Source organism: Salvelinus sp. IW2-2015, linkage group LG18, assembly GCF_002910315.2.
Source record: "Salvelinus sp. IW2-2015 linkage group LG18, ASM291031v2, whole genome shotgun sequence".
Classification (NCBI taxonomy): Eukaryota; Metazoa; Chordata; class Actinopteri; order Salmoniformes; family Salmonidae; genus Salvelinus; species Salvelinus sp. IW2-2015.
The window spans coordinates 12,726,878-12,743,142 of record NC_036858.1 but is presented as its reverse complement, the minus strand read 5'-3'; the positions used below and the strand labels follow the sequence as shown (position 1 = coordinate 12,743,142).

Here is a 16,265-nt window from a genome sequence, read left to right as displayed (position 1 = left end):
AGAACAAGTGAAACACTACAAACAACATACAAAATAACAAATGTGAAAAAACCGAGACAGACCTATCTGGTGCAGACAAACACAGAGACAGGAAACAAACACCCACAAAATCCCAACACAAAACAAGCCTCCTATATATGATTCTCAATCAGGGACAACGATTACCATCTGCCTCTGATTGAGAACCATATTAGGCTGGACATAGAAACAGACAAACTAGACACACAACATAGAATTCCCACCCAGCTCACATCCTGACCAACACTAAACAAGCAAAACACATAATAACTCTGGTCAGGACGTTACAGACAAAGCAAAAACAGGTTTTTAGAAATGTTTGCAAATGTAATAATAAAAAACAGAAATATCAAATTCACTCAGTACTTTGTTGATGCATCTTTTGGCAGCGATTACAGCCTTGAGTCTGCTGGGTATGACTCTACAAGCTTGGCACACCTGTATTTGGGGAGTTTCTTCCTTTCTTCTCTGCAGATCCTCTCAAGCTCTGTCAGGTTGGATGGGGAGTGTCGCTGCACAGCTATTTTCAGGTCTCTCCAGAGATGTTTGATTGGGTTCAAGTCCGGGCTCTGGCTGGGCCACTCAAGGACATTCAGACAGTTGTCCCGAAGCCACTCCTGCATTGTCTTGGCTGTGTGCTTAGGGTTGTTGTCCTGTTGGAAGGTGAACCTTTGCCCCAGTCTGAGGTCCTGAGCACTCTGGAGCAGGTTTTCATCAAGGATCTCTCTGTACTTTGCTCTGTTCATCTTTCCCTCGAACCTGACTAGTCTCCCAGTCCCTGCCGCTGAAAAACATCCCCACATCATGATGCTGCCACCACCATGCTTCACCGTAGGAATGGTGCCAGGTTTCCTCCAGACGTGACGATTGGCATTCAGGCCTTATGAGTTCAATCTTGGTTTCATCAGACCAGAGAATCTTGTTTCTCATGGTCTGAGAGTCCTTTAGGTGCCTTTTGGCAAACTCCAAACGGCCTGTCATGTGCCTTTTACTGAGGAGTGGCTTCTGTCTGGCCACTCTACCATAAAGGCCTGATTGGTGGAGTACTGCAGAGATAGAACTCTCTACCTCTGTCTGAGTGACAATTGGGTTTTTGGTCACCTCCTTGACCAAGGCCCTTCTCCCCCGATTGCTCAGTTTGGCCGGGAGGCCAGCTCTAGGAAGAGTCTTGGTGGTGCCAAACTTCCATTCAAGAATGATGGAGTCCACTGTGTTCTTGGGGGACCTTCAATGATGCAGACATTTTTTGGTACCCATCCCCAGATCTGTGCCTCAACACAATCCTATCTCGGAGCTTTACGCACAATTCCTTCGACCTCATGGCTTGGTTTTTGCTCTGACATGCACTGTCAACTGTGGGACCTTATGTAGACAGGTCTCTGCCTTTCCAAATCATGTCCAATCAATTGAATTTACCACAGGTGGACTCCAATCAAGTTGTATAAACATCTCAAGGATGATCAATGGAAACAGTATGCACCTGGGCTCAAATTCGAGTCTCATAGCAAAGTTTTTTTTATTTTTCATACATCTGCAAAAAAAATTAAAAGCAGTTTTTGCTTTTCATTATGGGGTATTGTGTATAGATTGATGAGGAAACATTTTTTTAAATCAATTTTTAAATAAAATGTGGAAAAAGTAATGTAACAACATTGATCCAAAAGCCTTATTCCAACCAAAAAATACTTTTTTAGTTTTTACTAGTTTTCACTACCACTTTACTTCTCTTATTTCCTTTTGCATTCGCCACTGTAAACCAGTTATTCTCACTCTCACCTCCACTCGACACGCCTTCTGATTCAAACAGAACATCCGCTTCCGCCATTTTCCACTGTTCCAGACAAGGGCAATCAATTTAAACGGGCTCCGCCTATCTACTCATTATTGGTAGAGTACAAGCTGAAGCCCCACCCGTATGTATAACATTCCAGTCACCAAGCTCATTGACAGACATGGGCTCTATTCTACAGCTGGCGAGCTTTTGGCAATAGTGTCAGTGATGCCTCTGAATTATCATGGCTATCGTATTTAATCTTTTAGACATGTGTAGATCTACACTAGGCTAATCATCAGAGAGTGAGCCACCAGCAAAAAAGAAAAACAAACGCACAAATGTATCTTATGACATATTCAGCTTCAAATAGTATTTGATATCTGTAGGACTCAAGGGGAATATGTGAAATCATGTGAAAATGTGTTTTTGGAGCACTTCACGTGACAACAAAAAGGAGTGGTTACAATACACACACAGTGCTTTTAACACAAAGTTATTTCAACATACATATTCATGAGACTTTGACATACATTACATATGTTTATACAGTCCTTCTTATTCAACTTGTCCTCTCCTGGGATTTGAACTCACAACCTCCTGGTTCACAAAGTTCTTTCTGCTACACCATCACCTCTATGTCAATGGATGATTTCACGTGTATTTCTACACTTTGGACTTCAAAAGTAAATCTCAGCTTTGTTAAAAATACATKAATGAAAAACTATTTTATCTATCAAAGGGATTCAGGAGTAACATTGAAACAAAATAACATGCCCTACCAACATTAGGAAACTATACAGAAAACTGCTGAAATAAGTAAATGAAATCAATGATGCGAGAAAAGTCMGATTAACTGATAGCCGAAATAACAGTGCAGATGACAAATGACCCACTAAGTGTAGAGCTGTATTATATGTAATGAATGTGGTACAATGGAAAGATCAGCACACTTCAAATCCAGAGGTTTTGAGTTCAAATCCCAGGTGAGGATGTGGGGTAATATTTTTTAGCTGATCCACATACTACTCACTTAAAAACCACCATGCCTTTACTTTACCTGTAATGGTTTGGGACCATTGGAGGCTGCTGAGTGGAGGACGGCTTATAATAATGTCAGGAACGGAGCTAAAAGAATGGTATAAACACATGGAAACATCCTCCCCAATTAAGGTGCCACCAACCTCCTGTGTTTGGGACCATCTGGGACCATCACCTGACGTTCTGACAACTGGTAAAACAAATGTCTTGAGAACATCTTACAAAAAACCTAACATTGTCCTCACCCTTACGGAAAAAAACACAGGATTTTAACCTGATCTCATGTGAAGTTCATGTGATAACATGTGAAGTTAATGTGATAACATGTGAAGTTAAATGTGATAACATGTGAAGTTCATGTGATAACATGTGACAACATATAAAGCAACATATGACAACATGAAACTAAACGTGACGACATGTGAGCACGTGTGAAAACATAGAGGGAGTTCTAATAACCTGAGCCGAGGTGTACCCGCCTATGGCCTGTGACGTGAATGGGCAAAAGCGGTGAGGGAGGAGCGCCCTTTGTTAAATGAACAGTAATCTGCTTCTTAGGTCATGTAAACAAAGCAGCATGGGGTTTTGTTTGGAGCCGAGACTTGCCGTGGGCTTTGAACGGGGCACCGGTCTCACGCCCAGTAGGTAGCCTGGTCCCAAAACAAATGCAATCACTATTCACCCAGTTCAAACTCCTCCCACTGGAGCATCCCAGGCCTGATAATCAAATTCCCACAAAATCTCATGTGAAGCCTTCCAAAGRCATGTTTGCACATGTTTTCACATGTGAAATTTCACTTGCACATGATTTCACATGAAATTTAACAAATGTGAAGTGTTCCAAAAAATTCCCATAAAATAATAATATGTGTGTTATCACGCCACTAAAATAACAACAGTTGTGTTACTACGCAAAAAGTGACTTTTTGACCCTTATGGAAAAATCACATGAATTTCACGTGAACACATCTCATGTGATCACATCTCATGTGATCACGTGATTTCAGGTCAGGTGATGGTCCCAGATGGTCCCAAACACAGGAGGTTRGTGGCACCTTAATTGGGGAGGATGTTTCCATGTGTTTATACCATTCTTTTAGCTCCGTTCCTGACATTATTATAAGCCGTCCCCAAAACCCCTCACATAAAATCACATGATCACATGTGTTCAAATGTGACATTTTTTCTGTAAGGGTCCTCAATATTCTGTTACCTGAAACTCCAGTAAAGAGGCGCTCCCTCACGYTGTTGACTATCCAAAAAGGCCCACCTTAAATGTACCTAGACATAAATAGCATTCCTTTTACGTGTGTGTGTGTGTGTGTGTAAATGTTTGAGGTGGAGTGGGCTGGGCTGGGCCTGCCTGGGTTAGGTGACGCACCACTGGAAATCCTTGCCTTACTGTAAAATACAGAGTGACAGAGAGAGCAGGAACAGGATTAAGAAAGCTGCTGCCACACTGAATGAGACACATTTCTCAACTTTGGTATAAATATTTTGGACTTTTTGATTTACTAAAATAACACATATATATCTAATAGAAGGCTAAATTAGAGGCCACTAACTTTTTCCTGATTTTGTTTGTTTACCCTTTGTTTGGGAACCAGTGGATTTCAGGTCAAGGGTTGGAGGTAAGGGATTAGAATGCACATAACATGCATTCACAGATTCAATACAACAACCATTATGCTGTAAAACAAATGTATTTATTCTCTCTTTGGAAGCATTGTCATGCACTCTCACAATAAGATTAACCCCAACATTGACGAGGTGGAAATAAGATGCTCTGGTAGCTACGTAAAGATTGTATGAAATTTCACTCTAGCGGTATTGATTTCAGAAATGTTCTTGACAATATGTGAGATCTGTACATCATGGCACCTACTGTACATTTCAACATCAGGTCTTAGTAATAGTAAATATATAGCCTATGATATATGCTAATGACATTTTGGTATGATAACATGTGCAGAGAAACGGAATGTTCGTGGTCATTATGTAGTCTTACATGAGAAATAAGACCACATTATTAGTATTATTATATTCCTGACTGCTGATGGGAACAGAGTTGGGATGTTAAAAGATTTTTACGGAACATAAAAYAAGTCATCAAGTATGAATGGATTTTATGCTTGTGAGTTACTCAGACTTTTCCGGAATGTGATTGGGGGAGTCGCTTGGGTTTTCAGGCAGATCAATGACTGAGATATAACATGTGGCACTACAGTACTGTGGTCAAACTGGTTGGGTGGGTAAGTCACAGGTCAGTGAGGGAGGGACAGCACGACACTGTCACAGGGAGGAACTCAAGGTGAGGACTTTCAGTTTCCTCTTGGGTCATCCGGGTGACATCATCTATGGTGAGAGGACAGTATCCTCAGGACAGTAAATTGCTCAAATCAAAGCAGTTGGATTCTAAGACTCATTGATAACTGACAATACCAAATGAACTACACCCATCATAGACCAAAGTTCTTTWGACTACACCCTCTGTTACACAGTTCTAAATCGTTTATGAATGAGAGGCTCTGTAGTGTCATCATTCTTACAATGTTCTTCCTTACCAAGTAAGAATTTTCCTCAGACCGGTTTACTCTGCCTCCAGGAAAACCCAGATATATATCAAGTAACAGTCACATGATGACAAACGTCTCACGATATCTTATCAATGTAAGTGTTTTGAACATCATTTAAGTTGTATTTTATCAGAACTTTTCAAGTGTTATACCCGTGTAATTAACATACAGACCTAGGAAGATCTTTTTTCTTTATTTCACTTCCCTGTGCAGCACCTGGTGACGTTCTCCCTGCAGGATGGGGAGGTGAAGAGTGTGGATGAGGCCCAGTCTCGTCTGTCCCAACTGGCCCGGGCGGAGAAGCTGTGGAGCCAGCAGATAGTTCTGGAGRTTAGCCCTGAGGCCCTCCGACTCAGAGACACACAGAGCCAGGTGGGTTGTGTAGCATGATCTACTACAGTACCCATAATGCTTTGCACATCTCCCTACCAATACATGTGGCATGATATATATGTAGGGACTGTGGACAGAGGAACAGAGGACTCCAAAATGGGGGGAGGCGGGGGGGTGTCACAATTAAAAAGTTGCTTYATATGAGATGCGTGAACAGTAGGACAATGCCTTATTAATTAACAAAGACAAGTTACATTTCCGGTTAAGGCTTGTACATATGACCTTCATGATGCTACTGATTTAAAAGTGCTCTAGTCTTCAGACCTTGTTTTCTAATTGACATTAGATATGGTTATATGTGAGGCGTTGCAGTTCCAGTCATTTGAAATGTTGATTGTATTGTATTCATGCAGGATGAGTTGGAGAAATATCCAGTTTCATCTATCCATCGCTGTGACGCCATGCTCACTGAGAAACGATTTCCATCCCTTCTGTTACTCGTTTGCCAAAGCACACCTCAGAAAAAGCCTGACGTTCTCTTCTTCAACTGTGAGACAGTAAGGGTGAGTGCAGCAGTATGGGTGTTTTAAGGATGCTTCAGAAAACTCTGGGTCCTGGGAGATCAGACCAGGCAAAACTCCTGACCCTAGTTACAGATGTAGGATCTTAATTTGAGTCAGTTTTCTACAGCGGGAAAATAATCCTGCAGCAACAGGAAATGTGAATTAGTATGTGTATTATAATTAACGGACACTTTTGTAGGGATTGCAAAAAAAAATCATAAGGGAAAAACAAGTCTGACATTTTTAAGTGGAAATGACATACTTCAGAAGCCTTTTTAAACCTCAATGCAGGATGGTCAAAATAAGATTCTACATCTGAATAATATGCTTTCTTAAACTATATGAGCCTGTCCTGTGATTACCTGATATGGCACGCATTCTAAATGGACATGAACTGTCACTGTAGTTCAGGTTCAACCGGACAACAGTGATGTCTCTTATTGATGGTTGTGTTCGCAGGCGGAGCAAATTCGTGACGACATCACAAGGGCAGTGTCAGGTTACTCATCGAGGTCCAAGAAGCGCCCAGAGGCCCTCAGGTACTGTGATTGTTATTGTCCTTCATGGTGAAGAGAGAGAGCGAGAGGGGCACATAGAGAGATTTAAAAGATGTAGGAAGGTCCCACGGCCATGACTGACTTATGTTGTTTACACTCTTTAAAAAAAAAAGCTGCTATCTAGAACTTCGGCTGTCCCCATAGGAGAACCCTTTGAAGAAGCATTTTTGGTGGCAGGTAGAACGCTTTGGGTTCGAGGTAGAACCCATTCTACAGAGGGTTCTACATGGAACCCAAAAGAGTTCTCCCTGCAACCTAAAAGGGTTCTCCTATAGGGACAGCCAGAGAACCCTTTTGGAACCCTTTTTTCTAAGAGTGTATAAACACAACACCTAATGTACACCTGTCTCTTATACACATCTAGATGTGTATAAGAGACAGCTTTTGGAACCCTTTTTTCTAAGACTGTACCGTCCACTGAGTTTCTATATGAGTGAAAGAGAGAGAGAGAGAGAGAGAGAGAGAGAGAGAGAGAGAGAGAGAGAGAGAGAGAGAGAGAGAGAGAAGAGAATGAGCAGCTGAGAACGAGCGAGGACAGACTTGTTTGACTGGTTTCTACATAACTTAAGAAGGTGTGACAGAGAGAACAAGGCCATTGTGGTATGGAGGAGAGAGCGAATGGTAATGGTTCACTGATGCAGGCCTAAACTCAGAAATGCTTTGAAACACACAGTTAAACGACATTTAAAGGACACACAGAAAAGGTAGGCTATAGTTAAGATGCTACCTGGGGTATATTTCTGAATTGCCGCATCGCATTGAAATGCATACTGTTGAGTAGGTGTTACTTTGTGTACAGTATGTTTGTCTTCGAGGGTTAGCAAACAGACCAATGTCAAACAATGTCTCGACCTGCAAACGTGACAAATGTGACAGAACTCTTTGTCTGTCTAATTTTCTGTCTTTTGTGCCAATTCTGACTAAAGTTTGTCATTTTAGCGAYAGAAAGTTGTATATGTGAGTTGACGTGTGTTAGTCACAGTGRGCCTACATTGATATTGATATGAGAACTAATCTGAGGACCTCTGCTTGTTAAATCTGACATTTTATGTTTAAAAAAAGTTTATTTTGGCTAGATAGAGATTGTTTGTGCTTTCTTTTCAGTTTATCAGATGATCAGAAAATGACCTATCGATACCGGATTGTGCACATTTGACTCCATATGTCGATAATTCTTTACCAGGGAGATTCAATATGTTTCATATGCCTTTAGTGAAGGGTGTTTCTTATGGGGTTGAATGAATGGTTGTTATCAGCAACAGTCATGGTGACCAAAGAACAGCATTGACATATTTGCATGAATCATATTCATGATAACGACAGGCCTTTGTTGCAAGTTAGGATATTGACCTTACTGACTATAGCTTCATTTGTGTTTTATCAGCTGAATTCCAACCATGAAGTCAAATGAGAAAGTTGCTTTACACAAACTATCCTGGAAGGTAGAAAGGTGCATGATATAGCATGCGTCTTGATTTCCGGAAAAATCTCTCTCCTTTTCCTCCAGACTTCCTCCGATAGACCCTGTTCTTCCTCAAAATACCARAGCAGCGATGATGGACCCCTACGGAATTCCGAGTCCCCCCATTCCACATGCTCCCAATGCCCCGCCTGCCAACCCTCCACCCTACCCGGGAATCAGAGGCAAGAAGACAGGAACCATCGTGTTTGTGCATGCTCTGGCAATTTASATGTTTGCCAAGTCAATGAAATGCTTTGAAACGAATTGTCTAGGAGGGGAAGAGTGGCGAAAAGAGAGGATGAGCGAGAGTGAGGGAGGGAGGGGGGAAATGAAGCACCGGTAGGGGTATTTCAACCGGCAATCAGCAGTTGAAACAATAACAAAGCGAACTCCCCACCTTTCAGTGAAAAGGGATGGGGCTGGAGAAATGTAACCACTCTCAAATTCATAGACAGAGCTATGGATGCAAGGACTGACCCTCCATGATATTGAATCAATGAGTACATATCATACATTTATCATTCCAACAAAATAATGTAGCACTGCAGAWTGCCCCTTTAAGGTGAAAGGTTCTCATGAGTATAGAGGTTGCATTGTGTGTGTTGGGGGAAGGTGTGTCCGGAGTTAGAGGGGGCAGGAATTCTAARTGCAGGAAATTCCAACCAAGGTAATGAATGGGAATGGACGCTCTGAATCTTCTTCTATGTCCTCAACAGCGAATGGCGTCAGCAGCGGGCAACAACCTGATAGCTCTTTTCTACGAGCTGAGAAAGAAGTGGTACGTAATAATACCATTATATGCTTTAAAGTTCCAACATGATGTGTTTTAATCACAATTTTACTGAAGGGTTAACTCTCTTCTCATGCTTCTAAATTCCAGGGGATCCTTAATCACTGTTTCGATGACATTGAGGTCTTCATGGCAAAGCTCCAACAGACGGCAGAAGCTGCCTCAGTTTTAAGCCAGAGGAAGAAGAAGAAGAAGAGTCGCAAGCAAACACCAGAGGGTAAGAGGGATAAGCAACTCACATACCCTACAGGGCTCAACGTTAAGAAAGTTCACTTGAACGACACTAGGTTTGCTGGCCAAGTGACCTCCTAAACTGGTTCAACTCAAGATGCCGTTCCAAGCTGAAATCGCTGATCTTTTTCGGGTGTCTTTTTTGTCTCCGTGTCTTTTCTCTCAAATATAGAGGACATGCTTACTGCAAAAGCTCGCCCTCCACCTGAAGAAGAATTCATGGACATCTTCCAAAAATTGAAATACTGCTTTAGCCTACTGGTGAGTAAAGGGAACGTTGCCATGACTACTCCACATTTCTTTCAAGCTTTTGTTATGTCAACAAAACAATTGAGATATTGTGTACCCACTCATCATCTTTCTTCCCAGGCTCGTCTCAAGTCTTCCATCTCCAACCCATCCTCAGAAGAGCTGCTCCACCATGTGTTCAAACCTCTACATATAGTGAGTCAACAATGATAACCTTTGTACCCATTGCTTATGCGCTGGTTATGAGAGGCCTGGAGTGAGAGAACTATGGGGACAACACACGTTGCTATTGCTGTCAACACAGGATTAGATATTTATAACTGGAAGGGGCAGAATAAAAGTAGCTAGTATCTTTTTAAAAATTGCTTTTAACATAATAATAAGTATCCTTGTTATGTCTACTTAATTATGGAATTAGATTGTTGAAGAACAATCTGGCCTGACTGGCTGTGTACTCTTATAATGATGTCATGTTGATTTGTGACTTCCTCTTGTTGTATACTTACTAGGCTATTGTATGTAGACTATATGCAGGCTCTGTCTATTTGTACATGCAGTATGTTTGTCCGTATATAGTGTGTATTGCTACACAAGTATGTACTGTGTTGAAACAATTGAATGGTTGTCAACACAGAGGGGAGGTAGTGTTACTGGAAAAAAAACGTTATATATTTTGAGTGCTGTTCAATATTTGCACAAGGTAGTGCCCAGTGTGTTATCACATATTTTGACTTTGGTCACGTAAATAAGATAGTATTTGTTAGCAAAAACATTATAAACTGACTCATTAAGACACAATTTAACCCAAAAGTGTCATATGACTGTGACGTAAAAGTGTTTAAATTCAAGTGTAATGGAAGATGGTAAAGATAAGCGCAGGAAATATGTTCAGGTGTGCCAGGTACTCAGAGAGGGTTGGCACAGTGTAAGAACTGCCTGCCTATAAAACGATGTATCACTCCATGAAAGAATAGAGGGTGGAATTGGACAAACGGGCAGCTTAGGTGTGTGTATCCTGGCACACCTTCATGGAAACAGGGAGAAACCAAGAGAGGTGTAACGGCTTGTTTATCTGTAGATTTCTGTCTGCTGAGAGGGATGAGAGGGTGAAACCGCATATGACCCATATTGAACAATCTTTTCACTATGGTGATATATAATGACATGTAATAACATTTACATCTTGGGTAATACCAGTCAGTGATTGGCAATATATTATAAGGCATGTTTCCCGGACACAGATTAAGCCTAGTCCTGGATAGAAAAGCGCTTTTCAATCTCAATTGAATATTATTTTTAGTCCAGTACTTTAATCTGTGTCTGGGAAAATCGGCCCTTAGAGTTCATTAGGCCTAGATTGCCCTTCAAAATGAATCTACTGTTGCCAAATGTTCAGTCAACCCATTATTTCCAATGATCCTGATCTAAACTGTGGTCTCTTTACTCTGTGGCCCCAGCTGGTGAGGACTACCGGGGGCCCTGCTCTAGGGGCCTCAGTGACCAGTCCTGCCCTGACCAACTCAGCCGTAACCCTGCTTCAAGACAACCTGTCTGAGGAGGAGAGGCTGCTATGGACGGCTCTGGGGCCCCACTGGACACTCCCACGGTCAGTGTTGACAACTACAGAACATTTGATGCCCCCATAGACCCGTATGATTGGGGTATTGAGTGTGGCAGTCTGTTGTCTCAGGTCATGTGCCAGTGTGCCAGACTCATWAGTCTCTGCTTTGACTCTGTGGCTTTTGGTCTGTGACATTGGAGCAACATGACATGATGACACACCATGACATGACAATGTCAATATTTATTCAGGCAGCCACTGAAATAGTACAGTATTTGTACTGTGGAGAGAGATGATCAAATTCCTTTTTAGGCTATGTCTACACAGGCTATACTATTCGTTGGAATATTTGTTTGTTAAAGGTCAGCAATTTCTCTCTCTCCTCTCAGTTCCCAGCTCAAAGGGCCAGTGGCCCCATACACACCGGTATTTCTGGACGGGTGGAAGCCAGAGGCCACCAGAGCAGACAGGCAGGTTTATGAGGATCCAGTTGAGTCACAACACAAACATGAAGCCCTGAAAGAAAAACAAGAGGTTTGTAATAAGAGAGATGTACATTCATGTACATCATGTACATTGAGGAGTTGACAAAGAGTGTAACATCATATGAATGTGCCCTCTACTGTCTTGACCTCTTCCTCAACCCCCTCCCTTTTTCTCTCTCTCTCTCTCTCTAATTCAGTTGCAGCCTACTCAGCCAGTTGGACCTCCAGTCACCCCTAAGAGCAATGAAATGTACGTTTTCAAGTCAAACATTTTTGTTTGTTTGTATTTTTGTATTGTTTACTTTTATTTTGCAGTTATATCAATAATACACTAATTTCCTCTCAGGGATAGCAGTGTCCTACCCCCCGAGGGAGAGAGGATGTACAGTTGCAGCTATGACTTTGTGGCCCGCAACAACAGTGAGCTGTCAGTACAACAGGGAGATACACTGGAGGTAAAAATCTGAAAAGTCATTAAGTGACATTAGGTAATATTACACAACAGACAAATTCAGGAGCGTTCTTGAACAACACACGCCTGGTAGCTAGTCTTCTAGGGCGTGGCTCTCTTTTAATGGTAAGACACATGGTTGGTACAGATGTAGGAGGTTCATTTGAGCCAGTTTGCTTGAGCAGGAAAATAATCCTGCAGCAACAGGAAATGTGAATTTTTATGTTGATTATAGCCAGAAGCCTTTTTAAACCTCAAATACACTACAAGTTTTACATTTCCTGCATTGCAGGAAAGTTCTCCTGCAACAGGGTGATTGAATTAAGATCCTACATCTGTAAATTAGAAAAATCCAGTACACAATCTGGCAATATTGGTGATACTGTACAAAATCCAGTTCTAAAATAAATGTATCCTCAATCAAGCATTAGTAATGCCAGAGTTAAAAAACCTAGGAAAGAAATATTGATGCATAGCACAGGTACACTTTGTCCTTGACAGATTCTAGGCATACTGTACATACAGTTGAAGTCAGAGGTTTACATACACCTTGGCCAAATACATTTAAACTCAGTTTTTCACAATTCCTGACATTTAATCCTAGTACAAATTCCCTGTCTTAGGTCAGTTAAGATCACCACTTTATTTTAAGAATGTGAAATGTCAGAATAAATAGTTAAGAGAATGATTTATTTCAGCTTTAACTTCTTCATCTCATTCCCAGTGGGTCAGAAGTTTACATATACATTGAGTGTTTGGTAGCATGACTTTAAATTGTTTAACTTGGGTCAAACGTTTCGGGTAGCCTTCCACAAGCTTCCCACAATAAGTTGGGTGAATTTTGGCCCATTCCTCCTGACAGAGCTGGTGTATCAGGTTTGTAGGCGTCCTTCCTCACATAAGGATTTTCCCACAAATTTCTATAGGATTGAGGATTATGTCGCTATAGGACTCGTTTTACTGTGGATATAGATACTTTTTACCCGTTTCCTCCAGCATCTTCACAAGGTCCTTTGCTGTTGTTCTGGGATTGATTTGCACTTTTCACACCAAAGTACATTCATCTCTAGGAGACAGAACGCATCTCCTTCTTGAGCGGGATATGACGACTGCGTGGTCCCATGGTGTTATACTTGCGTACTATTGTTTGTACAGATGAACGTGGTACCTTCAGGCATTTGGAAATTGCTCTCAAGGATGAACCAGGACTTGTGGAGGTCTACAATTTCTTTTCTGATCTCTGGGTTGATTTATTTTGATTTTCCATTGATGTCAAGCAAAGAGGCAAAGAGTTTGAAGGTAGGCCTTGAAATACCTACACAGGTACACCTCCAATTGACTCAAATGATGTCAATTAGCCTATCAGAAGCTTCTAAAGCCATGACATCATTTTCTGGAATTTTCCAAGCTGTTTAAAGGCACAGTCAACTTAGTGTATGTAAACTTCTGACCTACTGGAATTGTGATACAGTGAATTATAAGTGAAATAATCTATCATTAAGCAATTGTTGAAAAAATTACTTGTGTCATGCACAAAGTAGATGTCCTAACCGACTTGCCAAAACTATAGTTTGTTAACAAGAAATTTGTGGAGTGGTTGAAAAACTAGTTTTAATGACTCCAACCTAAGTGTATGTAAACTTCTGACTTCAACTGTACATATTGGTTGTTACCTTGGCAACAACTATCACTTCTAGAGATAGGAAATTGTGAGTTGTGTAATACTACACGATTAAATATATCACTTGTTTTATTCTTCCTTAATTATTCTCTGTAAAAACATTGGCTCCTCTCCTTTACTGTGTCAGGTCGTGGAGTCTTCCAAACGCTGGTGGAAGTGTCGTAATCGCTTCAACGAGATTGGCTTTGTCCCATTCAACATCCTGGAGCCAGTGGCTCACATAGACAGCCCTGTCACCATGAGAGAACCTAAGGTAACAGCCCAATGTAATACGAACACACACAAACAACACCCGTTCCTTTACCCACACCCAGATACTGGTACTGGTATTCATTTCAGTGATTCGATATTCCATATCAGTGTTTTCAACGTTGTTCCCTCTCTCTTTCCTTTCCCCTCTGCTCTGGTCCAGCCTCCGGTCTCACCTGCCCTGAACATGACTCACATTCCTCCCAGCCCTCCAGCCTTTAACCCTAGCTCCTTGACTCCTAGCCCCTCAGCGTACCACCGCCCTCGCCCACTATCATACAACCAATACAGCCAACACATTCCAGCCGGAGATGACGCAGACAAAGGTATCACACTATACTGAGAGGACTAACAGTATATTTCTGCACTGTGTGTTTGTCTGTGTCTGTGTATGTCAGAGGAGAGACTCAGGCACTGCACTACACAGAGACGCTCTTGGTCTTGTGAATGTGTGTTTGTGTCTGAGTCCACGCGCAATTGTGTGTGAGGGAGGCTCCAGAGAGGGGGGAAAGGGTTTGTTTGTTTGCACTGGGTAAATGACATAAAAACATTTGAGTCATTTAGAAGACACTCTTATCCAGAACAACTAGGGTTAAATGGCTTGCTCAAGGGCACATCGACAGATTTTTCACCAAGTCAGCTCAGGGATTTGAACCTGCAACCTTTTGGTTACATTCTTATGACAGGAAAGTCTTCTGACTGCTCTGTTTGAGCAAGATAAGCCAGACAAAGACCTATAAAACATTGTAACGCATTGTAAAAACTCTCCTCAGTCATGATGGTGAACGACGAACTGCTCCAGAGACTGACCAATGGTAAGGCCAACCTGAACAAGCCACTGGTCATCCCTCGCTCGTCGGACACCTTGGTCCCCCTGGACTACAACTCACCCCCCGAGGAGGTGGAGCAGTGGCTCAGGGGGAAGGGCTTCAGTGAGACGTGAGTTTGACGTGACCCCCACCAACCACAAACTCAATACTGATCACATTCCAATCAGGGACCCATTCAGGTCATCGCTACTTCTCGTGTATAGTGGACTTATAGTAACTCCAAGATTTAGGCACTGCTTATGTATTGCTTACTGATCTCTTCAAAGGCATTTGTCACAATATACAGATATTCATTTAAATTCTACCAAATCAATTGTAATTGGTTGAACTTGAAATAGTCCTCAAGATCTGGACTCAGTAACCATGCGACTAAGTCGATCTGTTTAGTTCCTATACAGAGATGACTGAGTTGTTCATGGATGATTGAATGTGACAGGTAAATGAAGGGTAATGTCTGAGTAAGGTTACTGACTAGCTATGTGCCTCCCCCGCTTAGGACGGTGACATTACTGGGAAAGCTGACAGGAGCCCTGCTCTTCTCTCTGAACAAGGAGGACCTACGACAAGTCCTACCAGACGAGGGCGCCAGAGTGTACAGCCAGCTCACTGTGCAGAAAGCACTGTTGGAGGTACTGCTCCACCTTTTGTTGGTTAATACACGTTGGAATTCTTTAGTAGGCAACCTATGATGATTGCAGTGTTCCTCAGTATTAACTTACGCATAAGACTAATACATTTCCCAACAGTTTTACTCCAGTCGTACGCAGTTTTAAATCCATAATGTCCCTGGTTGTGTCGTCTTTCCATGTTTTGAACTAATTTGAAGTTCTGTTCTCCCAGGACGCCCGGAAGGCCACTGAGCTGGAGGCAGTGATGGAAAAACAGAAGATGAAGATGGATCTGAAGCTGGAGAGTAGCACACTATAAGACTCACGTTTCAGACATCATGTGTCACTCCCCCATAAGGAAGACTACAACTAAAAGAGAAAAATGCCTGCACACTGGCTTGATTCTATCTTACAAACATTCAAAAACTGTCAGATGTAACATTATGCAAATGTTATGCTTGCTCTTCCAAGCCAGACTGTGGAGTCTTGAATCCAGGCTTTCCTTTTTGTTGCAAATGCTTGCTTCAATTAAAACTTTTTAGGATAAAYTGTCCTCTGTTAAGCCAATGTACAATGTGCATCCGTAATCTTTGCTATATTCTATAATATTTTCTCCTTTCTATGTTGACTTAGAAACATTTGTGCATTGTACCAATTACACCTGCTATTTGCAGACTAACTTAACGTATACTGTATCTACTCGTCTTGTTTATGTCTGTTATTTATACACTCACACAATATATTAGAAGATAAATACTTTTCTTTGAGTAGAACATACATTTTACACTTAGGCCCTGAGCAAAGATCTC

At 41.7% G+C, this 16,265-nt stretch overlaps 1 protein-coding gene across 3 annotated transcripts; it reads left to right on the top strand.

Moving 5' to 3' along the window:
- Nucleotides 1–4,267: 4,267 nt before the first annotated feature.
- LOC111978473 (epidermal growth factor receptor kinase substrate 8-like protein 1) lies at nucleotides 4,268–16,140 on the top strand. Of its 3 annotated transcripts, none has more exons than XM_024008561.2 (19): nucleotides 4,268–4,461; nucleotides 5,436–5,500; nucleotides 5,620–5,778; nucleotides 6,153–6,302; nucleotides 6,762–6,841; nucleotides 8,367–8,503; nucleotides 9,038–9,099; nucleotides 9,202–9,328; nucleotides 9,515–9,603; nucleotides 9,712–9,786; nucleotides 11,049–11,197; nucleotides 11,542–11,686; nucleotides 11,835–11,887; nucleotides 11,984–12,092; nucleotides 13,897–14,022; nucleotides 14,182–14,344; nucleotides 14,792–14,957; nucleotides 15,345–15,477; nucleotides 15,689–16,140. In XM_024008561.2, exons 2-19 carry the CDS (start codon nucleotides 5,468–5,470, stop codon nucleotides 15,773–15,775), a joined length of 2,043 nt encoding a protein of 680 aa, XP_023864329.1. In that variant the 5' UTR covers nucleotides 4,268–4,461; nucleotides 5,436–5,467; the 3' UTR covers nucleotides 15,776–16,140. The 3 variants fall into 3 exon arrangements, with proteins under 3 accessions (XP_023864329.1, XP_070304402.1, XP_070304401.1); XM_070448301.1 differs by having other exon boundaries at nucleotides 5,415–5,500; XM_070448300.1 differs by having other exon boundaries at nucleotides 5,399–5,500.
- The last annotated feature ends 125 nt before the right edge of the window (nucleotides 16,141–16,265 follow it).